Source organism: Cetorhinus maximus, chromosome 2, assembly GCF_964194155.1.
Source record: "Cetorhinus maximus chromosome 2, sCetMax3.hap1.1, whole genome shotgun sequence".
Lineage (NCBI taxonomy): Eukaryota > Metazoa > Chordata > Chondrichthyes > Lamniformes > Cetorhinidae > Cetorhinus > Cetorhinus maximus.
Window position 1 is genome coordinate 46,425,143 of NC_135880.1, and position 25,169 is coordinate 46,450,311.

The 25,169-nt window shown below is 42.6% G+C and overlaps 1 protein-coding gene across 2 annotated transcripts in view; it reads left to right on the forward strand.

The window, feature by feature from the left end:
- The window catches only part of msh3 (mutS homolog 3 (E. coli)), a 336,423-nt gene that overhangs the window by 74,513 nt on the left and 236,741 nt on the right, over positions 1-25,169 (forward strand). For both annotated transcript variants that reach the window (XM_078564469.1, XM_078564461.1), the window contains exons 9-11: positions 9,956-10,068; positions 18,461-18,575; positions 22,538-22,622. In XM_078564469.1, the coding sequence (XP_078420595.1) occupies positions 9,956-10,068; positions 18,461-18,575; positions 22,538-22,622 (313 nt within the window). The remainder of the gene's footprint in view (positions 1-9,955; positions 10,069-18,460; positions 18,576-22,537; positions 22,623-25,169) is intronic.

Consider the following 25,169-nt stretch of genomic DNA (forward strand, 5'->3'; position numbering starts at 1 on the left):
TACTGTGGCTACAAGAGCAGGTCACAGGCTAGGAATCCTGCAGCGAGTAACTCACCTCCTGACTCCTCAAAGCCTGTCTACTATCTACAAGGCACCAGTCAGGAATGTGATGGAATACTCCCCACTTGCCTGGATGAGCGCAGCTCCAACAACACACAAGAAGCTTGACACCATCCAGGACAAAGCAGCCTGCTTGATTGGCACCCCTTTCACAAGCATTCACTCCTTCCACCGCCGACGCACAGTAGCAGCAGTGCGTACCATCTACAAGATAGACTGCAGAAACTCACCAAACCTCCCTTGACAGCACCTTTCAAACCCATGACTGCTACCATCTAGAAGGACAAGGGCAGCAGATACATGGGAACACCACCACCTGGAAGATCCCCTCCAAGTCAGACACCATCCTGTCTTGGAAATATATCGCCGTTCCTTCACTGTCAGTGGGCCAAAATCCTGGAACTTCCTTCCTAACAGCACTCTGGGTACACCTACATCAAATGGACCTCAGCGATTGAAGAAGGCAGCTCACCATCACCACCTCAAGGGCAATTAGCAACGGGCAATAAACGCTGGCCTAGCCGGCAACACGCTCATCCCGTAAAATGAATTTAAAAAGCCCTGCAAGCCCCTTTGAACATTGGTACCTGTAGCTATGATTGCAGCAGTCTGAGCTTGCACAGCAGCAGAGATTAGCCTTGCATTACTTCCATCTGGGTTCTACCAAAGCACTCAAACTTTTGGTGGAAACTGTGTGTTCTGTAATGAAAGCTGAGACATTGATCATCAGTTTCTGCATCTTAGTTCCGTGGAGTTGGCCACCCCTGTGCTCAATGACGCACATTGGCTCCCGATCTAACAGCATCTTGAGTATAAAATTTTCATCCTTGTTTTCAAATCCCTCCAAAGCCTTTCCCTTGCCTATCTCTGTAAACTCCTCCAGACCTGCAGCCCCCCCATGATACCTGTGGTCATCTTATTCTGGCATCTTGAGCATTTCTGATTTTAAGCACCAATCTTACTCTACCATTGGTGACCGCACCTTCAGCTGCCTTGGCCCTAAGGTCTGCAATACTCTCCCTGCACCTCTACCTGGTTTTCCTCCCTTTAAGACACTCTTTAAAACCTAGTTCCTTGACCAAGCTTTTGGTCATCTGACATAATATATCCCTATGTGATTTATTGTTATATTGTTTTATAATGCCTTGGGATATTTTATTATGTTAAAGTTGCTATTTGAATGCCAACTGTTGCTGAAAAGAGGGACATGATGCCGAAGCTTTTCATCTTGCACTCATCAGGGCAAACACAAGAATGCCAAATTTCAAACAATCACAACAATTTATACTGCAGGAGAAAATGGTTCTGATTTGTTGGAAAGTGACTGTGCAATTGCACAACACTTGCTAAACAATCCTGAGTGTGCTTATTGTTATACTAACAACCAATTTAAGACAATCAGCCCATTTATCCTTGCCAGAAGAGAGATGCATTCATATGCAAGGACCTGTTCTCTGCAAACAAAAGGAATACGTTCAAGCCACGCGCCTTTTTTGAATTACCCGGGAGCTTGGAGAGCCTATAGTTCGCCATGGCAATGCCTCGTCCGATCAGATTCCACATGCCAACCAATCAGCACCCTTTTTTCCTGATGTGTAAATTGCTGTCATTGTTTGTAATTTGGCATTCTTACATTTGTCCTGATGTATGCAAGATGAATAGCTTTGGCAACATGTCTCTCTTTTTAGTTATATTCAAGTTTTGTTCCACCATGTGAATGCATATACAAGTTGTGTTTTATTTAAGGAGAAGTGCTGTGGTATTGCATCCGTGACAGTCATTTGTCAGATTGCTGGTGATGTGAAAGGGCCGATATGGTAAATCTACAGATGTTCTTTTAAGCTGATGAATGCCTATTTCCTAAGATCGCGTGATCTGGCTTATTGTTGCTTAGACCAAGTCAACTGTTCATTTCCATAATTGTTATGTTCTTTATAATGCATTTGGAGGTCAGAGGAATTGTAGCAGGAGCATCCAACATTCAAAAGTACTTGCATCCTAGGTCAGTGCTAAATAACTTTGTAAGCAAACTCTACATGCTTTTCTCTTGTACATTTTCATTACTTTGTTAGCATTTACAAATGGGCTTTGATTTACAGTAAATAACTTTATTAAGGAAGCCTTCATTCTCTCATTGCTCCTAAAAGATAGGAGAAAAATGTTCTGGTGCAGCAGAACAATATTTCTTACTGTGCAGGATAGCATATTTGTGGCCTTTTATAGCCTAGTGAAATTTTGAGCTATCTTTGGTTTCACAATAGAAACAATAAAATAAAACTGTTTCCCATGGAAACTTGGAAACTGGATGTTTTCTTTTATGGGTGTGTTGAAGAAAGAGCGATAGAAATGCAGTGCCCATGTCTAATGGATGCTATCCTGTGTAGCTGGGACATCTTCATTCACTTCTGAAACTGAGGTTGTTATGAAGGCACTTAACCAGTTTGAGGTGCATACAAACATGCGAATTAGGAGCAGGAGTAGCCCACTCGGCCCCTCGAGCCTGCTCTGCCATCCAATAAGATCATGGCTGATCTAAATGTAACCTCAACCCCACATTCCTGTCTACCCATGATAAACTTTCACCCCCTTGTTTATCAAGAATCTGGCTAGCTCTGCCCTAAAAATATTCAACAACTCTGCTTCCACAGCCTTTTGAGGAAGAGAATTCCAAAGACTCTCAAGCCCCAGAGGAAAACTTTCTCCTCATCTCTGTCTTAAATGAGTAACCCTTTATTTTTAAACAGTGACTCCTAGTTCTAGATTCTCCCACAAGAGGAAACATCCTCTCCACTTCCAACCTATCAAGCCTCCTCAGGATCTTAAAGGTTTCAATTAAGTCGCCTCTTAGTCTTCTAAATTCCAGTGGATACAAGCCTAACCTGTCCAGCCTTTCCTCATAAGACAACCCTCCCATTCCTGGTATTAGTCTAGTAAACTTTCTCTGAACTGCTTCTAATGCATTTACATCTTTCTTTAAATAAGGAGACCAATACTGTACACAATACTCCAGATGTGGCCTCACCAATGCCCTGTACAACAGAAGCATAACTTCCCTACTTTTGTAATCAATTCCCATCAATAAATGATAACATCCTATTAGTTTTCCCAATTACCTGCTGTACCTGCATACTAACCTTTGTGATTCATGCACTAGGACACCCAGATCCCTCTGAGTCTCAGAGCTCTGCAATCTATCACCATATAGATGATCTTTTTTATTCTTCCTGCCAAAATGAATGATTTCACATTTTCCCACATTATACTCCATTTGTCAGATCTTTGCCCACTCTCTTAACTATGTCACTTTATAGTCTCCTAACATTCTCTTCTCAATTTACTTTCCTACCTATCTTTGTATTGTCAGCAAATTTAGCAACTATTCCTTTGGTTCCTTCATCCAAATCATTTATATAAATTGTAAAAGGTTGAGGCTCCAGCACTGATCCCTGTGGCACACCACTCGTCACATCCTGCCAACCAGAAAAATACCCATTTATGCTAACTTGCTGCTTCCTGTTAGCTAGCCAATCTTCTATCCATGCCAACACGTTACCCCCTACACCATGAGCCTTTATTTTCTACAATAATCTTTGATGTGTCGCTTTATCAAATGCCTTCTGGAAAACTAAGTACAGTACATCCATCGGTTCCCCTTTATCCACAGCATGTGTGACTCCTTGAAAGAACTGCAATAAATTGGTTAAACATAATTTCCCTTTACAAAACCATGTTGACTCTCTAAGTTCCCTGCTATAACATCTTTAATAATAGCTTCTAACATTTTCCCAGTGACAGATGTTAGGCTAACTGGCCTATAGTTTCCTGCTTTCTGTTTCCCTGCCTTTTGAATGAAGGAATTACATTTCCTATTTTCCAATCTAATAGAACCTTTCCTGAATCTAGGGAATTTTGGAAAATTAAAACCAGTGCATCAACTATCTCACTAGCCATTTCTTTCAAGATGTTAGCGTAAAATCCATCTAGACCGGGGGATTTGTCAGTTCGCAGCCCCAACAATTTGCTCAATACCACTTCCCTGGTGATTGTAATTTTCCTGAGTTCCTCCTTCCCTTCCATTTCTCGATTTGCAGCTATTTCTGGGATGTTACTTGTGTCCTCTATAATGAAGACCGAAGCAAAATTCATCTGCCATCTCTCTAGTTTCCACTATCAATTCCCCAGATGCAGTTTCTATAGGACCAGAGCACTTTCTATAGGACCAAAGGTCACTTCGTTAACTCTTTTCTTATTTAAATACCCATTGAAGCTTTTACTCTCCATCTTTATATTGCTAGCTAGCTTTCTCTCATACTCTATTTTCCCCTCCTTATTGATCTTTTTGCTCATTCTTAGCTGTTCTTTATATTCTTTCCAATCTTCTGACCTGCCAACCATCTTTGTGTAATTATATGCTTTTTCTTTAAGTTTGATACTGTTTTTAACTTTTTAGTTAACCACGGATGGTGGGCTCTCCCCTTGGAATTTTTCTTTCTCATTGGAATGTATATATTCTGTGCATTCTGGAATATCCCTTTAAATGTCTGCCACTGAACTTCTATTGACTTATCCCTTAACCTCATTTGCCAGTTCACTTTAGGTAGCTCTGCTTTTATGCTGTCATAATTGTCCTTACTTAAGTTTAAAATACTAGCCTTGGATGCACTCATTTCTCCCTCAAAATGAATGTAAAATTCAACCATATTATGCTGCTACCTAGGGATGCCTTCACTATGAGGTTACCAATTAATCCTATCTCATTGCTCAACACCAGGCCTAGTATAGCCTGCTCCCTGGTTGGCTCCAGATTGTGCCCTAAACTGCCCTAAAAACATTGTATGAACTCTTCATCTACGCTACCTTTGTCCATCAGATTTGGCCAGTCTACATGTAGATTAAAAGCCCCATGATTATTGCTGTACTTCTCTGGTAAGCTCCCATTATCTCTTTTTTTTATACTCTGTCCTACTGTGTAGTTGCAATTAGGGGGCCTGTACAACACCCCCACAAGTGACTTCTTGCCTTTATCATTCCTCATCTCAACCCAAACCACTTCTGCCTCCTGGTTTTCTGAACTTGGGTCACCCCTCTGTAATGTACTAGTACCATCATTAATTAACAGTGCCACCCCTCCACCTTTTCCTAACGTCCTGTCCTTCCTAAATGTCATATGCCCTTTAATATTCGGGTCCCAATCTGTGTCATCCTGCAGCCATGTCTCCGGAATGGCTATCAGATGGTACTTATTTAAGTTGTGAAACGTGTTCTGTTGATGATTTTTGGTGAAAATGCCAGCATTACAAAATGGAAACTTGTTGCTATCAGTCGAATTCTGTAGAGACCGGGACAAAAATGGTAATGCTGTTCCTGAAGCATTACTGCACCAGTGGTGGAGTGCTTGGTTTACGAAGGTAGTCAAGGAACAAATGATGACCTGCAAAAATGGTCAGAGGGATAAGTGAGCCCCAATAAGACTTAAATCCACCAAAGGCTTTGGAATCTTAAGAGTTGCCAACTCACTTATACTCCTCACTTGTGTCTCATATTTGACTTTTTTCAGCCCACGATGCTGATGTAAATGCGAACAGGCAAACTCCCTTCTGTTGCCTCTGGGGCAGTTTTTCCTACAAAAACTGAGGTCTGAGAAATAAATCTGAGAGAAAATTTGCCAAGTGTTACTTTTGGTGATCTTTAGTAAAAGTTTACTCAGATGTTTCAGTCAGATGTTGTACAGAATTGTTTTTGGAACATTTGCCCTGGTGTAGCTCAGCTGCATTGCTTTTTTTTAAGCAATACTGTGCAGTGATGGTGGGAACATGGCTTTAGAGAGTATAGCTACTTGTTTTATTCTAAATGGGTGATTTTATTTACTCTAAAGGATAGCTTAGAATGAGTCCATCAATAGAATGCCATGATAGATGGACCTTCCTCTTCTTTGCTGTATGTTGTGGAGGTCAAACAGGAGTTCAGTGAAGCTGAAGTTGGTTTTGTTGCATCCTGGGGTTGCTTCCGATTGTGTCGCTACAGCTACAGCAGGAGTGAACTGCTCTCTTCTGGCGATCTTGAGAATTGTTCTGGCCACACTAACCTGGGCAAGTGGTGACTATTTCATCAAATCCTGACTTGAGGTTTGCAGATTGATGAATAGTTTTTTTTGGGTTCAGAAGAGTTTCTGGGGTGTTCCGAAGATGAGCCTTTCTTCGAAGAAGAACACACTGCCTCTGCCTTGCTTTTATAACCATGTTGTTGATATGGTGGGTCCAGCTCAGCTTCTGATCAATGGTGCTTCCCCCATCCTAGGTCATTGATGATGGGGGAGCTCATCAATGATGGTGCTGCTCAAGATGATGGACAAATTACTGTTTGCCTCTTTTTTTATATTAAGGAAAATTGAAAGCGGTAAATATACAATTGTTCAGTGATTCATTTGTACTGCTGTGTCTATGCATTCATAAATGTTGTAATACTCTGACAAACACAACAATATATTTTTTAACTTAAAACAGAGTTTTGTCAGTTTCTTTATAACTGATCACTTTTAAACTAAGTTTACGTTACACTTTATTTACTTTTATATCATATTAGACTATTAATATGCTGAAAACTGCAATATGTTCAAAAATAGTGGTGGTTGGAGGAAAAGGATCGCTGTTACTGGCAGTACAGATATAAAGCAGCCTCATCCTCCTGTTCATATGCTGATGCTTTCCTTTGTCCATGATGGACATTACCTACCCCTGTGGGGCGCAAATATTCCCTGCCACTTTCCAGTCTGAGTCTGGACATTATCCAGATCTCGCTGTATTGTCGACACAAATTACATTTATCAGAGGTGTTTTGAGTTACAGTTTGAAACTGACCAGCACATGCCAGTCTGCAGGATTTCCTCCCCAGATAGCATTTTAATCTTTTGAATTACATTGTGCTGTGTTTACTTGCACCATTCACACTGTGCTTTTAAAGGGACAGACTGCGAAGACACAGCTGCACCATGGTACAGCTAAAAGTTAGTATTCAGAGTAATGATTCTATTGTTATAAAACAATATTATTTGATTCGCCATGAGCAATGCTATGGTAGATCTGCTAATACTTACAAAATATGTAGAAATCAAGCAATGATGAAGGATTATAAATGCAAATCCATGCTTCCAGAGGGGTTGCTGAGCATCCCGTGTAAGCAGGTAGGTAGTACTGGGTGGAGACTCCATTGTCGCCCCATTTCTCTGACCTGTGTTTCCTGCTGCGTTGTTTTATTAATTTTAGCCGTTTATCTTCAGTTCAGGCAGCATTGCTACTTCTTTATTTATTTCCTTGATTTTATTTGGCAATTTTATTCTCTAGTTTTCTCTCTCCTTCTGAAGGTGTTGATTACTTTGTGTGATTATAGTCCCATAGATACCAGTTACCCCTTATCCAACGAGCAATTATTTATATATACATCCAGGCCTGTGAACTTACAACAGACACCCTGCGATGATAAAAGCTGACAACCTTGGCTGATTTATTCCTCTCCCTAGTGCATGGATACTAGCATCTTATCACTGTTTTGATCAAGATCAGCTAACTCAGCTTGGAGACTGGAGAGCGAACCTGAGTTTGTGTCACTGAGCAATTTGCAGTGGTCAGAGAAATCTTGATAGTTCCATATTTTCTCGTAATTTCTTGTATATCTCTTTTTGTTTAGTGTCACTCTTTTCAACCTGGCCTAGGTAGGCTGTTGCACCTTTTTCAGTAAACCTTATTCTCCTTTTGTTTTGGATGCTGTGGAATCTAAGTGTAATATTTTCTGTTTTCCTGTTGAGATAACATTAGCATCCTATTTATGTTAGAGCTCTGCTTCTGGAGGCACAGATGCCACCTTGTTGAGGTAGCTTTGAGTTCTATGCCAGTGACGTTTCTCAGATTTCAGATAAAAAAGAAAACCTAGCACTTATATAACACTTATCACAACCACTGAACATCTCAAAGTGCTTTACGACTTTTCCTTGTTGAAATGTAGTCACTGTTATAACATTGGAAACGTGGCGGTCAATTTGTGCTCAACAAACTCCCACCGGCAGCAATGTGTTAATGACCAGGTGATTTTTTTTTTCCCCTGTTGTTAATTGAGGGATAAATATTGGCCAGGTCACCAGCGATGACTCCCCTGCTCTTCTTTGAAATAGTGTCATGGGATCTTTTACATCCACCAGAGCAGGCAGATTGAATCTCAGAATTGTTACAGTGCAGAAGGAGGCCATTCAGCCCATCATGTCTGCACTGGCTCTCCAAATGAGCAATGCACCTGGTGCCATTCTCCCACCTTCTCCCCTCAACCCTGCTTCTTCCTTCTTAAATAATAATCATCCAATTCCCTCGTGAATGCCTCGATTGAACCCGCCGCCACCACATTCTCAGGTATCACATTCCAGACCCCAACCACTTGCTGTGTGAAAAAGTTTTTCCTCATGGGCAGGGTTTTCAGGTTGTTGGGCGGGTCCAGGAGCGGCTGTGAAATGGTCTGCCACCCACGATCAGCCACCGACTGCTGTTCCACACTGGCTGGCCAATTTTATTTATTTTTTATTCAATTGTGGAAAGCTCATCACGCCCATGCAAAATCCAAAGGCCACCTGACCGATTCGCTGTAAGGTTGGTTGGGCAGCGAAAAATAACTTTTCAGTGATTAAGGACCTTAGTAGGCCTCTTAATTGTCAGTGGGCACGCTGCCAACTCTCGCATGCACTCGCCAACCGGAATATTGCGCAAGTGCGCAATGACGTCGGGACGCTCGCCCAAAGTCATTGCGCGCTATTTCATGCTCGAGCGGAAAATCCTGCCCCATGTCTATTGCTTCTTTTGCCAATTACCTTAAATCTGTGCCCCCTCCTTCTGAATCCTTCCACCAATGTTCAGATCCCTTATGATTTTAAATACCTTTATGTAATCTCCTCTCCATCTTCTCCAGCCCACGGGGAACTCCACCACAAACCACCTTCCAGTCCAAAAGCCTCCATTAATCACTACCCTCTGTTTCCTGTCACTCAGCCAATTTCATGTTGCTCCTGTCCCTTTTATTCCATGAGTCGTAACAAGTCTGTTGTGCAGCACTATATCAAATGCCTTTTAGAAGTCCACGTACACTACATTGTACACCACCAAATTTTGTGGTCTTTGCAAAGTGAGAGATGTCAATTTTGGCCAGGGCGAAAACGCTACAGATCCTGTGGGCAACAAGGGCCAAATGCAGTGTAGAGCTCCCTCTATTCTGCTCAACTAGGTGCTTAGCCTCATTTACTTATTATTTTAACTGGGGCCGTATTTTGAGTCAAAATTCTTTCTGATGTTCTTCTACAGTTGGAGTCCGAGTTGGTTTAACATCTCATCTGACAGGGCAGCACTCCCTCAGTGCAGCATTGGAGTCTCAGCCTTGATTTTTTCATTCAAGCCCTGGAGTGGGATTTGAACCCAGAACCTTGTGACTTAAGAGGCGAGAGTGCTACCAACTGAATCACGGTTGTCACTCTACATACAACATGCAGATATGTTTAAAATGCTACTGCTTGCACATATTTTGTGCATGGTCAACAGTGGTGAATCGTTCCCCATTGTAAAAATGTGGTGAATTCAGAACATAGGGAGCAGCATCACATAGTGGATATAAATGGGTTATCAGATTGCAAAAAAAAACATTTCCATTCATGATATGACCATGAGGCTCTTGTGGCTGGAACATGAAATTTTGAGCCATTTTAGTTTCTCTGGTTTCTTCATCAGAAAGTTGCCAACTTGAAACACATCTGGCTTGTTATCAGTATTAAAATACTTGAACTCCACGAGGCAGATTTGTTATTGTATAAAAGCATGTAATTGATTGATAAAGATGGTGCTTATCATTTTTAATTTTTATCTTGCAGTTTACGTGATGATAGAATTCGCGTCGAGCGCATGGACAGTATCCATTTTGAGTATAGTCATGCTTTCCAGTTGACCTCTGAGTTTTATGCACATGGAGCTTCTGATCTTTCAGGTACCGGACCTTACATCACCTTTTAAAGAAAGTCATTGTCAAAGAAATACTGTCATAATCATCATACTGTTGTGTCAAACAGTAGCCGTTTAGTGTCCAATACATTGATATTCTAATAAACTGGATCTCTAAACAGGAGGACATGGGTTTACAATCTAAGGTTTTTCACTGGTCTCCTTGTCAGTGAGCCGTGCTTAGCAACAGGGAATGGGAGACATGCAGGTTTACTTCCACAGAATACGTACCAAAGCAATTTGCATTGCTATGTTGCTTTAACATACTAAAGCATTCCAAGATGCTTCAGAGGAGTCATATAAAGCAAAATTTGACCATGAGTCACCTAAAATGGCATCTGCACAGGTGACCAAAAGCTTGGTCAAAGAGGTAGGTTTTACGAAGTGTCATTAGAGGAGAGAGAGGTACAGGTAGAGAGGCTTAGGGACAGAATTCCTGAGCTTAGGGCCTAGACATTTGAAGGCTGCCAGTGGTGGAGCAACAGAAATCGGGCTTGTGCAAGAGATGATAATTGGAGGTTTGTAGAGATCTCAGAGGGTTGTAGGACTGGAAGACATTGACGAGATATAACAGGCAAGGCAGATGAGCTTAGAGCTTGGATTAGTACTTGGGACTATGATGTTATTGCTATTACAGAGACTTGGTTGAAGGATGGACAGGATTGGCAGATAAACGTTCCAGGATTTAGATGTTTCAGGCAGGATAGAGAGGGATGTAGAAGGGGTGGTGGAGTTGCACTGCTGGTTAAGGGGAATATCACAGCTGTACGACAGGAGGACACCTCGGTAGGCTCATGCAGCGAGGCAAAATGGGTAGAGCTCCGGAATAGGAAGGGTGCAGTCACAATGTTGGGGGTTTATTATAGGCCTCCCAATTGCCGGCAGGAGATTGAGGAACAGTTATGTAGGCAGATTTTGGAAAGATGTAAAAGCAATAGGGTTGTTGTGGTGGGTGATTTTAACTTTCCCTATATTGACTGGGAATCACTTAGTGCTAGGGGTTTGGATGGTGCAGAATTTGTAAGGTGCATCCAGGAGGGCTTCCTGAGACAATATGTAGATAGTCCAACTAGGGAAGGGGCAATACTGGACCTGGTATTAGGGAATGAACCCGGCCAGGTGGTCGAAGTTTCAGTAGGAGAGCATTTCGGGAAAAGTGACCATAATTCAGTAAGTTTCAAGGTAATGGTGGATAAGGATAACAGGAGTCCTCAGGTTAAGGTGCTTAATTGGGGGAAGGCTAATTATAACAATATTAGGCAGGCACTGAGGAATCTAGACAGGAGGCGGATGTTTGAGGGCAAATCAACAACTGACATGTGGGGGGTCAAACGTCAGTTGATAAGAATTCAGGACCGGCATGTTCCTGCTAGGATGAAGGATAAGCACGGCAAGTTTCAGGAACCTTGGATAAAGAAAGATATTGTGAGATTAGTCAAAAAGAAAAGGGAAGCATTCGTAAGGGCTAGAAGGCTGGGAACAGATGAAGCCCGTGGAGAATATAAAGAAAGTAGGAAGAAACTTAAGCAAAGAGTCAGGAGGGCTAAAAGGGGTCATGAAAAGTCACTGGCAACCAGGATTAAGGAAAATCCCAAGGCCTTTTATACATATGTAAAAAGCAAGAGGGTAGCCAGGGAAAGGGTAGGCCCACTCAGGGACAGAGGTGGGAATCTGTGCATGGAGCCAGAAGAAATGGGAGAGATACTAAATGAATACTTCTCATCAGTATTCACCAAAGAGAAGGATTTAGCGGTCGATTTGTCTAGGGAAGAGTGTGTAGATAGCCTGGATCATGTTGAGATCAAAAAAGAGGTGTTAGGCGTCTTGAAGAATATTAAGGTGGCTAAGTCCCCAGGGCCAGATGGGATCTACCCCAGAGTACTGAGGGAGGCAAGGGAGGAGATTGCTGAGCCCTTGACAGAAATCTTTGTATCCTCACTGGCTATGGGTGAGGTCCCAGAGGACTGGAGAATGGCCAATGTTGTTCCATTGTTTAAGAAGGGTAGCAGGGATAATTCAGGAAATGACAGGCCGGTGAGCCTTACGTCAGTGGTAGGGAAATTATTGGAGAAGATTCTTCGTGACAGGATTTACTACCATTTGGAAGCAAATGGGCGTATTAGTGAGAGGCAGCATGGTTTTGTGAAGGGGAGGTCGTGTCTCACTAACTTGATCGAGTTTTTCAAGGAAGTGACAAAGATGATCGACGATGGAAGGTCAGTGGATGTTATATACATGGATTTCAGTAAGGCTTTTGACAAGGTCCCTCATGGCAGACTGGTACAGAAGGTAAAGTCGCACGGGATCAGAGGTGAGCTGTCAAGATGGATTCAGAATTGGCTTGGTCATAGAAGACAGAGGATAGCAGTGGAAGGGTGCTTTTCTGGATTGGGAGCTGTGACTAGTAGAGTTCCGCTGGGATCAGTGCTGGGACCTTTGCTGTTTTTAGTATACATAAATGATTTGGAGGAAAATGTAACTGGGCTAATTAGTAAGTTTGCAGACGACACTAAGGTTGGAGGAGTTGCAGATAGTGAAGAGGATTGTCAAAGGATACAACGGGATATAGATCGGTTGGAGACTTGGGCGGAGAAATGGCAGATGGAGTTTAATCCGGACAAATGCGAGGTAATGCATTTTGGAAGGTCTAATGCAGGCAGGAATTATACAGTAAATGGCAGAACCCTTAAGTGCATCGACGGGCAGAGGGATCTGGGTGTACAGGTCCACAGGTCACAGAAAGTGGCAACGCAGGTGGATAAGGTAGTCAGAAAGGCATATGGCATGCTTGCCTTCATTGGCAGGGGTATTGAGTATAAAAGCTGGGAAGTCATGCTGCAGCTGTATAGAACCTTGGTTAGGCCACACTTGGAATATTGCGTGCAATTCTGGTCGCCACATTAGCAGAAGGATATGGAGGCGTTGGAGAGGGTGCAGAGGAGGTTTACCAGGATGCTGCCTGGTCTGGAGGTTATTAGCTATGAGGAGAGGTTGGAGAAACTCGGATTGTTCTCACTAGAGCGATGGAGATTGAGGGGCGACTTGATAGAAGTTTACAAAATTATGAGTGGCATGGACAGAGTAGATAGTCAGAAGCTTTTTCCCAGGGTGGAAGAGTCAATTACTAGGGGACATAGATTTAAGGTGAGAGGAGAAAACTATAGAGGAGATGTGCGGAGAAAGTTTTTTGCGCAGAGGGTAGTGAGTGCCTGGAATTTGCTGCCAGAGGAGGTGGTGGAAGCAGGTACGATAGTGGTGTTTAAGAGGCAGCTTGACAAATACATGAATAGGATGGGAGTAGAGGGATACGGACCCCGAAAGTGCAAAATATTTTAGTTGACAGGCAATGTGATCGGCGCAGGCTTGGAGGGCCGAAGGGCCTGTTCCTGTGCTGTACTTTTCTTTGTTCTTTGTTTGTTCTTTGTTCTATAGCAAAGGGCAAGGTCATGGAGGAATTTAAAAACAAGGGTAAGAATTTTAAAATAAAGCATTTGTTGGACTGGGAGCCAATGTAGGTCAGCAAGTAGAGGATGATGGGTGAATGGAACTTGGTGGGAGGTTGGCAAACAGGCAGCAGAGTTTGGAACGAGCTCGAATTTATGGAGGCTGCAAGCTTGAAGGCTGACCAGGAGAGCATTGGAATAATCAATACTAACATTGTTTCTGTATTGGTCACAGTTTCACAGCTACACCTATACAAAAGCGATGTCATATTTCAGGCAATTAGATTCCTGAGTGTGCTGAAGCACCTTGCATGAAATTTGAGCCACAAGTGAATAACTTTACAAACGTTCCCCAATAGTTCAATTGGATCACCTGAATCTCCATGTTCAAAGTGTAATTTGTTGCTGGGCAGAGCAAGGTGTAGCTGATCTGTAATTTTGTGTAACTTTGATCTGCTAACTTTGCACTGCACTCTATAGGTATGAGTCTCAGAGCAGTATTCATATTGTTATAAAAACTCTTAACACCTGATCGGAACAGATGGATACTTGTAAAGGATATCATTTTGCTATTCATCGTTCGTGATGCAGTCAATATACTTTCTCAATTGTGTTCCTAAGATCTAAGGAAATTAGTGCTAACAATGTTTAATAATAAACTCTTTACTTCAGTTATTCAAACCCCTTTATAAAATGCATCATTATTGTTACTATTTACTGTTTGTATTTAGTTCTTTGTAGTACTGACACAATAAATGCTAGTCCATCTGTCAATAAAGAACAGTGGGACAAGTTGAATGATCCCAGTAGGAGTGCTAATGAGGTTGTTGTGTGCCCTGCCACTCTGAAGAGCTGGATTCTGGAAGCCACGTTCATGGCTAGAACTTAAGTACACCCCTTGCACCATTACAGGTTTGAGCAGGAGAAGAATTAAATTTAATCCAAAAGGCTTCAGATCATATTTAAAAGGATACAGTTAATTAAGCTAATATTAAAAGTCATCAATTGTTCGAGCCTTTTCTGAAGTCTGTCACCAACAGAAAGCATTCTGCTGAGAGTGAATTAGTGAGAGAACTGTGAGGAAGTTTTTTTTCCCCCTCGGGGCCTAATTTTGAGGAATGTGGGGGGTTATGAGTGGTTAGCAAAGAGTAAAAGTGGTCAGAGATAGCCTTGATGATTGAGAGATGGACAGGCCTTGAGCGAGGACAAAGCTGAAGGAGTGTTTGTGGACTGGGTGGGAACGTTTAGTGGGAAAGTGAGAGTTATAATGAGGATTGAGGAGCATATAGAAATTGGACCCAGTGGATGCAAAATGAATCTTTTATGACTCCAAGGCCTAAGCTTCTACAGAACGAGCACAAGAGTCAATATCCCTAGTTGACAGGGGTGAGAAGGGAGAGGTGGAGGAGATTACAATTTTAAGGATTTTTTAAATTGCCTTTCTCAGAATTTTAGTTTCCCACCCTTAGCCTCCTCGTTACATTCTACTTTACTCTGCTTGCTTTCCTAACAGTCTTTTGAATCCTGAAAGCAAATGTTGTATGGAATTCAGGGCAGAGTGATATGACTGTAATTTCCTGTACACTGTTTGGTCACATTTGCCTTCAGTGGAGGAAAGTTGTACATTTAAAACACACTGTCATTGTTTCTGGTGTTGCTGGCTGCTTACAGGATTATATTGAAAGGTTTTACTGAAGCTAGATAATAAGTGGTATGAGAGTTCTTTATGTATCTATATAGGTGTCATAAGCAATTCTAAAATTCATGCATTTATCCCATAAGCTGCTGGTTTGGATATCAGCTATTGTGTAGGTGAGGGCTAACCCATTTATTTAAAGGGATGTTTTATGCAGGATTTGCCTTTGCTGTTAGGATATTGAAACTGTGATGATCACGCATAAATCATTCCTCACCTGTAAACCTTTCCAGGTAACCCGTAATAAGGCAATGTTACTATGAATAGTAGGCTCTCTAGATTGATGAATCTACTTTGATGGCTAAATAGCATTAATGAAGATTATATTGAAATGTTTACATGAAGAGAATGACTTGCCTGTAGTTATTACAATTTCAAAAGTCTATAAATATTCATGCAACTGGAGGTCAGAGTTCTGGATTTTTGCACCTGAGTTGAGTAGTGGGAGTCGGGAACTTCCTTGGCTCGCCGCCCCTGTCTTGAAAGAAAGTGCCCTGAATGGCGGGATTTTTGTTCCGTGGGAGCGCATGTGGGATGAAGCCAGGCTCACTGCCCCCAGATGCAGATTAGAAGCAGCCACAGGGCCTGCTAAGTGACGACGCGGGCCTTGGTTTTCTGGGACTTTGTCCCAGCTGTTTGCTTATTTTTTTTGCCGTCCAGCCCTCCCCCCTCACAGCCTGCCACAACACCCACCCATTCCCCTGCCCATTCATACCAACTCATGCCAGTCATGACGCTCCTCCCATTCCCATGGCTCCTTATAACCCCATACCAACTTAGTGCCAACTCATGCCAAAAATGGCACCCCACCCACCACCTTTGACCATTAGACCCTCCATACCATCTCATTCAGCGCCCACCATGGGCTAACCAGGAGGCCATGTTGAGATGAAATAAAATAAAGTTCTAAATTCTTCTCAAGTACTTATTCCCTTATCACAACTGCTATATTCATAGCCCCATATCAAAGACAGCTAATCCTTTAATATTCTCTTTGATCTGTCAATCAAACTGTGAACTTTCAATCCCCTACTGTGATAATAGGCTGTGGAAAGAAGCCAACTAATAACAATGCTATAATGATAGCATTTAGGATTAAGTCAACAAACAGTCACTGAAACTGCTGGAACAGTTTTTTTCAACTCTCTCAGACACAGGCAGACAGGTGTTTTCAGTTTTTAAAGGGCTGCCCATTTAAATAATTTGACAGCTTGATAGTTCTACATTCTCTATCCACCCTTCAGAAACATTTATGGCTACTCTAAAAATTCGTAATTCCAACACAGTAAGTTAAGACCCATGCTGCAGTGAAAATGGGATCTGTTTGAGTTCAGCACCGAGTTTGATTGGCCTTGCTGGGTTCCGTGTTCCCACATGTGGGAGTCATGTCCTTCCCCTTTCACCCACCGCCCCCTCCAGCCCCCAGGTGAAGTTGGTTTCTGCCAGTTTTGGGGGTGAGACTTCTGGATCTGGGGTTATCTGCCATTTTGGGTATGCCACAGGGTCTTCAGGACTCCACAAAATATACAGGCCAGAGTGCATATTGGGTACTTCTATGGGGAGCTCAAGTAGCTGAGGATTAATAGAGGGCAGCATCTATTGTTGGGCAGTTTTGTTTCCTTCCCAGAGATAAAAACAAAAAACTGCAGACGCTGGAAATCCAAAACAAAAACAGAAATACCTGGAAAAACTCAGCAGGGCTGGCATCATCTTCCGACTAGGCGCTTTACAGCCTTCCAGACTGAATATTGAGTTCAACAACTTTAGATCTTGAACTCCCTCCTCCATCCCCACCCCCTTTCCGTTTCTTCCCCCTCCCTTTTGTTTTTTCCAATAATTTATATAGATTTTTCTTTTCCCACCTATTTCCATTATTTTTAAATCTATACCTTTTATGCCCTTTTAGTCTTATTTCACCCCATCCCCACTAGAGCTATCTGTACCTTGCTTGTCCTGCTATCTATTTTTAATTAGCACATTCTTTTAGATAATATCACCACCTTCAACACCTCTTTGTTCTTTTGTCTGTGACATCTTTTGGTTATCTGCTCCCATCACTGCTTGCTTGTCCCTACAACCACGCCCCCCCCCCCCGCCCCCCAAACACCTTAAACCAGCTTATATTTCACCCCTCTCCTATTTTTACTTAGTTCTGTTGAAGGGTCATGAGGACTCAGCTGATGCTGCCAGACCTGCTGAGTTTTTCCAGGTATTTCTGTTTTTGTTTTGTTTCCTTCCACTTTGCCCTTCTTTGCAGCATGATTAAGGTTCACACCAATATGTTTTCTGATGTAAATTCTGTTGCTGACTGGGCTGTTGAGATAAACAGACTATAATAAAGCAAATACTAGCTTCAAATAGAATAGACCTGGGCTAATTTTTTCAAAAACAATTTAATCTGAGGTTCAAGTTGATCTGTGGTTTTTCACATGAGGAATTAAGACCAAATATAATCTTGGATCAATTTCAGCTACAGAGGGAAAATGGTGGATCTGCTTATGCAGATTGCACATTATGATCATGCATCTGAGCAGAACTTTTGGATATTTTTCCATGTTAGATGCGATATAAATAGACATTGTTGCTTAAAAAGTTTTTAGAACGTTATGCATAAAGGATAACAAACAAGTTTGAATTGCTGAAGAGTGTGGATGGGTAGTCTTTGGGGAAATTTATTCAATAACATTAGGGAATTTTCCCCTAAGAAGACTCAGTAGATTATGAAAGTGCATAAGGAGCTTAATGGTCTGTGGGAAGAATGGGGAGTAATGGGCTGAATGGTCTTTTCTCATTTTATGCTTTCCTGTGTGTATTCAAGTATCCTTCAGAGAATAGATTGTTTATCATGACCCAATTCTATACCTTCTGTTGTCACACTCACCGCTTCCACTAAGGGAGCAACGCTAATTGTTGACTTCTTTTAGATCTCTGCTACTTCATAAATACCTGATGATCAGTGGTGGGGGTGGGGGAAATCAAATCATTTGTTCTGTCAGTTTTGTCTTTCCTCAAAGAAAATGTTTAAAAATGAATTGAAGTTGGGAGCTTACTGGAGATCTTTTAGTTTTGAGTCTACCTCTGAAGAAGTAACAATGAAAAATCCCTTACTGGGGCTTCTTGATCTGGTTCAGTAGCTTTTGAGAAGTCTCTTTTCATAGCGCTGATGCTACTGGAGATGATCCTCAGCTTTGTGTGTTTTTAATGCAGTTGTGCAGAAGAACCTACTTTTTGTTTTGTAGAATCTCAACAGTTGTCCATCATATTAAATTTGGAGATACCGGTCATTTCATGTCTAGCAGCAGTCATCAAATATCTTTCCGAATTCAAACTGGAGAAGATCCTACATAATTTGAGGTGAGCTCAGGAAATTACAGATCTATGTTTTAATTTCTCTTCAGCTTCACAACAACACTTGAGCATGTTGCACTTGGATCATGTTTGCAAGTGGTTAAAAGCAAGGATAAAATCCTCTAATGGCTCAGTGGTTAGGCGTCCTGATTGGTATATTTACCCGTCCATACTGACCAAGAAAGCTCCAGATTTGATCCTGGGCTGGACGGCGTCAGGCGATGGAAAGAAAGCTGCAATTGGTTTCTGCACTTCTGAGATGGGGAGCAGGAAAATTCAGCCGGGGGTTAGCACTCCTGTTCACTATCCAGTGATTCATATGGGAACGTTTGTGTGTGAGTGCCAGTTGAGGACGAGGTCAGGTTCACCAGCAATGACTCTGGCTTAGACATGAAGAAATTTTAATTGGCCATTGGGGAAAGGCTGTGGAGAGCTGGCATCAGCCATGGAATTCTGCAGTTTCCCTCATCTCCTATTTCCAGGAGATCACGAATCCTCGCCCTCGAATGCGCTGCCTTATTGTTCGCTGATTTTATTTTTTTTTAAAAAGCAGCTGAATTGGTGTAAATTGGTCATTGCATTTCAGAAAGTGAGTAGGAGATTGCATGATCAATGATTAATGCTGCTAATAGACACCTGGCACACTTAATTCAAGTAGTGGCATCTGAACACTAACTTCATTTGTTAACCAGTTTTATTTAATACCTGCATTTAAAACAAGACGATACAAGTTGGATTTTCAATTAATGTGTGGCAGAATGCACAAGCACAATCCTGGTGATCCAACATTGCATTAAATGATCAAATAATTTGAATTAAGCAATGCAAATTAACACCACAAATTAAAACTTTGCATAAAAAGTGGATTACCAGACGATTTGAATTAAGCAACTTTGAATATCGATCACTATGGAGCAGCAGTTTCTTTCATAAAAATAATGAAAGTGTTTAAAAGGTCTAAGCCAAATAATAATTGTGTGATATTAAATGCTTTGTGACATTTTCCTATGTTAAAGGTGCAATATGAATGTTGTTAATTTTGAGATTTTAGTTTTGTTCCTGAATGAACATGTCACACCTTTAAAAGCGCTGTAGATTTTCTTTTTATTCATTCAAGGGATGTGGGCTTCGCTGGCTGGGCCAGCATTTATTGCCCATCCCTAGTTGCCCCTGAGAATGTGGTGATGAGCTGCCTGGCTGAACCGCTGCGGTCCATGGGACGAAGGGGATTAGCAGAGATCTTGATCATTGAAATTGCACATAATGGTTCTGGACCTCTAATGAATTTAATAAGTAACAATTGTCCTGAATTTTCACCTGAAAAAGAAAAAGTTGCTAATCTGTGATCTTACAGTCAGTCATCTACCTGGCACAGCTGAGTGAATCTGGAGAAAACTCTGACTGGTTGTAGACATGCCGAGCACAAAGGAAGATGGTTGTGGCTGTTGGAGATCAATCATCTCATCCCCCGGTCTTCACTGCAGGAGTTCCTCAGGGTAGTGTTCTAGGCCCAACCATCTTCAGCTGCTGCATCAATGACCTTTCCTCTGTCATAAGATCCGTAAGATCAGAACTACGGGTGTTTGCTGATGGTTGCACAGTTTAATATTATTTGCAACTCCTCAGATAGTGAAGCAGTCTTTGTCCAAACGCAGCAAGAGCTGGAAAACCTTCAGGCTTGGATTGATAAATGGCACATAATATTCGCACCACACAAGTGCCAGGCAATGACCATCTTCAACAAGAGAGAATTCAACCATCTTCCCTTGACATTCAGCCTCATTATCATCGCTGAATCCATCACCATCAACATTCGGGGAGGGGTTACCATTGAACAGAAACTTAACTGGACTAGTCAGATAAACACTGGCTACAAGAGCAGGTCAGAGACTGGGAATTCTGAGGCAAGTAACTCACCCCCTGACTCCCCAAAGCCTGTCCAACATCTATAAGGCGCGAATCAGGAGTGTGATGGAATAATCTTCAATTGCCTGGATCAGTGGAGCTCCAACAACACTCAACGTTGACACCATCCAGGGCAAAACAGTCCGTCTGATCAGCACCCTATCTACCATCTTAAACATTCACTCCCTCCACCACTGGCACACAGTGGTGGCAGCGTATACGATCTACAAGATGTACTGCAGCAACTCACCAAGGCTCCTTTGGCAGCACCTTATAAACCTGCATCCTCTATCACCTAGAAGGGCAAAGGCAGCAGCTGCATGGGAACACCACGAGCTTCAGGTTCCCCTCCAAGCTGCACACCATTCTGACCAGGAACTACATCGCAGTTCCTTCATTGTCGCTGGGTCAAAATCCTGAAAGTCCCTTCCTAACAGTTCTGTGTGGGTACCTACATCAGATGGACTGCTATAGTTCAAGAAGGTGGCTCACCAAAATCTTTTCAAGCGCAAGTAGAAATCAGCATCAGTATCTTGTGGGGGTTACCATTGACCAGAAACTGAACTAGGCTAGCCATATAAATACTGTGGCTACAAGAGCAGGTCAGAGGCTCGGAATTCTGCGACAAGTAACTCACCTCCTGACTCCCCAAAGCCTGTCCACCATCTGCAAGGCCCAGGTCAGGAGTGTGATGGAATACTCTACACGTGCCTAGGTGAGTGCAGCTCCAACAACAGTGAAGAAGCTCGACACCATCCAGGACAAAGCAACCTGCTTGTTTGGCACCCCATCCACAAACACTCACTCCCTCCACCACCGACAAACAGTGGCAGCAGTGTGTACAATCTACAAGATGCACTGCAGGACTCTCACCAAGGCTCCTCAGACAGCACTTTACAAACCCATGACCACTACCATCTAGAAGGACAAGGGCAGCAGACACATGGGAACACCATTGCCTGCAAGTTCCCCTCCAAGTCACTCACCATTCTGACTTGGAAATATATCGCCGCTCCTTCACTGTTGCTGGGTCAAAATCCTGGAACTCCCTTCCTAACAGCACTGTGGGTGTACCTACACCACATGGACTGCAGTGGTTCAGGAAGGCAGCTCACCACCACTTCTCAAGGGTAATTAGGGATGGACAATAAATGCTGGCCCAACCAGAGACGCTCACATCTCAAGAAAGAATTAAAAAAATGAATATTGCCGACTGAGTGGAGTTTGGACTTTCCAACTAGCCTTACGAGTGGTGGTGAGGTTGGCATAGCAGCTATAATCCTGCAGGGCATAGTATAAGATAAGTCCATATGTATGGAAGATAAAATGTGCAAGATGGAACTTTTTAATAGCTATTTGGGAAAGCCGTGGGAAGCTTGATGGCACCCTTCGCTGGGGAGTTGTGTTCTATTTAACTGTGTGGTTTTAGCTGTTGAATTCCAACAGCCCAAGTGTATACTTGGAGTAGTCCTTTTGAAGTTTTTATTCTGCCTACCTTCCCTTAAACTGTCCAGATTTTGGTAAGTGGGGAAGGGAGAGCATACACTCCATACTGGACAAACAAAAAACTTGTGTGGATTTTTTGGCAGCTTGGCTTGGAGGATTTTAAAACTAGAACTGGGTTTCCATCTGTGCTAGACCCGGACACTTGATGAACTGAAAACAAGTGTCTGAGGGAATAAAAACAAGACAGTTCTGGAAATGTACAGCAGGTAGGCAGTATCTGAAGAGAAGAGATAAGCTATTACCTTGGATGGGAATCCATCAGTGCTGATAGAGCTCCCCCGCTGAAATTCCTAATTCACCTTTCATCTTCAAATGCTGCCAACCTACTGCATCTTTCCAACATTTTCTGTTTTCATTTTGGATTTTGTAATTTATTTCTACTGATGAGAAAAGACAGGCACTGTAAGGTCAAAGGACAGCATTGTCAAAAAAACTCAAAGGTTGCAATGGTTACACTGCAAGGGTTTGACCAGATAACTGAAAAATGATTAATGTATTTGGGTTTTTCTGGGTGTGTTCAGTAATTATGTGGGCACTTTTTTTTTAACCCTCTCCAGTAAATTGAGCAAATTCTCTGAGGACTCCACATGCATGTCAATCAATGGAACAACCTTGAAGAACTTGGAAATTTTACAAAACCAGGTATGAGTAAACAGTCAAATGAAATGACAGATAGCATCTGATAATTTTCCTAGAGCAGCAATGAATGAACTGCTCTTACTGTCTAACCTGGCAATGAACCAGTGAATGGATTTTCAGTTGGTTTGGTTTGTGTTTTTACTTCCCCTTGACCTTTCCACCTCCACACCCCAGTGGTGTTCTATTAAAATGTTAACCTAATTTGTTGATATTGCAGTCATCCAAACACAGTAAAAGCAGCAGCAGTCAGTGATGAGTGTTTACATGGACTTGTACGTTAAAAGATGTAAGGTCTTACTAATATGGACACAAGTCCCTCTAGACGCGGTTTGAGGATTGCGCATTCTCTGGGTTTTGAATTCCCTTCAGAACTGTACCTTTCATTTTATTTTATATTCTCTTTCCTCATTCATCCCACCAAAGCATTCCATTTTATACCTCTCCGCATTAAATTTCAGCTGCCACGTGTCCATCCATTCCATAAGCCTGTGTATGTCCTATCACTATCGCCCTCACGGTACACAATACTTCCATGCTTTGTGTCTTCTGCAAGTTTTGAAATTGTGCCCTGAACACCCAAGTATAGGCCATTAGCATAAATATAAAAGAAATGTTGTTTGTGCATATATGCTTTTCAAATTTTATATTTGTCAGTCACAAACCCTAGATGCAATGATCCCTGTAGATTGGAAGATAGCAAACATAACCCCACTATTCAAGAAAGGAGGCAGAGGGAAAATGGGTAATATAGGCCAGTTAGCTTGATATCAGTAGTTGGAAAAATATTAGAATCTATTATTAGGGACAAGGTAGCTGACCACTTAGAAAATCAGAGCATGATTAGGCAGAGGAAACCTGGATTTATGAAAGGGAAATCATGCTCGACAAATTATTAGATAGAGGGGAACCAGTGGGTGTTGTGCATTTGGATTTGCAGAAAGCATTCAATAAGGTGCCACACAAAAGGCTATTACACAAAATTAGGGCTCATGCGGTTGTGGATAATATATAAACATGGATTGAGGATTGGTTAACAGAGGAGGAATAAACAAGTTATTTTTGGGTTGATATGCTCCATATAGTGGGGCCCTGCAAGAATCAGTGCCTGGGCCTCAGCTACATCAATGGCCAGGACTTTTAGGATGGCGGTCTTTGCCTTCCTGCCATCCAAGGAGTCAACGGAGAATGCATCCTCGCTAATACTCCCTACCCTGCAAGCAATTTAACTTTCCAACAAGTGTTAATTGACTGGAGCAGGACTTCTACCCCTCACTTGGGAAGAAGACCCACCGCCGAGAGCTGCTGGACAATCTGATCAGTGCCAGAAGTCCCAGGGAACAGGACTAGGACTGCAAACAGTTCCGAGAGCCCGAGCCCTAGGAGTCCAGGACCAGGTAAGTTTTGGGGGTCTCGGGGCAGGGTGGGGAGGTGAGGCCCGGGGGGTGGGCAGAAGGGGTTGGGGTATCGGAGGTGCCGGTGGAGAGGGAAGACCTGCAGCCGCCAGTCCTTTTGTAGGAGGTGCCTGAAGTTAAAAGGAGGCTGCTGATGGAGGGGCCCCCCCCGCCCCCCCCACCAAGGCCTGAACAGGATTACTTTTTGGGCATCCCTCTCTGCCCCTGACCTCCTCCTACCAGCCTGAAAATTGAGGCTGGGTGGGAAATGGCCCCTAAGTGGTCAATAATTGGCTACTGGGTCAAAACCCTTGAACTCCCTCCCTAACAGCACTTGTGGGTGTATCTTGACCACAGGGACTGCAGCGCTTCAAGAAGGCAGCTCACCACCACCTTCTCGAGGGCAACCAGGGATGGGCAATAAATGCTGATCTAGCCTGCATTGCTCACATCCCATAAAAGAATTTAAAAAAAAAGTTTGGGGCAAGGTTGGGGGAGCCAACTTAGGCCTCGCCTGTCCCAGTGTAAAATTGAGGCAAGGTCGGAGTGGGCGGGAACCCAGTGGGAAGGCCATCCAAGAAATTTGATGGCCACTCCCCTGTCAGCCTACAAACCGGTTGGTGGGGCAGCGTAAAATTCTGCCCAGTGAGGTGGATGAGGGAACTGAGTGTAATGTATCCAAATTTGCTGATGATACAAAGCTCTGTGGGAAAGTAAGTTGCAAAGATGGTGCAAAGAGATAGAGTTAGGTTAAGTGGCTAGGCAAGAAGGTGGCAAATAGAATATGATGTGGAGAATATTGAAGTCTATTCACTTTGATAGAAAAGTTGAGTATTTTTTTTAAAAGGTGAGGAACTGGTAAATGTTGATATTCAGAGGGACCTGGTTGTCTTTGTGCATGAATCACGGAAAGCTAACGTGCAGGTACAGCAAGCAATTATGAAAGCAAATAGTATGTAACCTTTATTACAGACAAATTAGAGGAGAAGAGTAAAGAAGCCTTAGTGCATTTAGATAGAGCCTTGGTGAAACTGAACCCAGAGTACAATTTGGTTTCCTGGTCTAAGTAAGGGCATACCTGCCTTGTAGGAAGTGCAACAGAGGTTCACTAGACTGATTGCTGGACTGACGGAATTGCCCTATGAGGAGAGATTAAGTA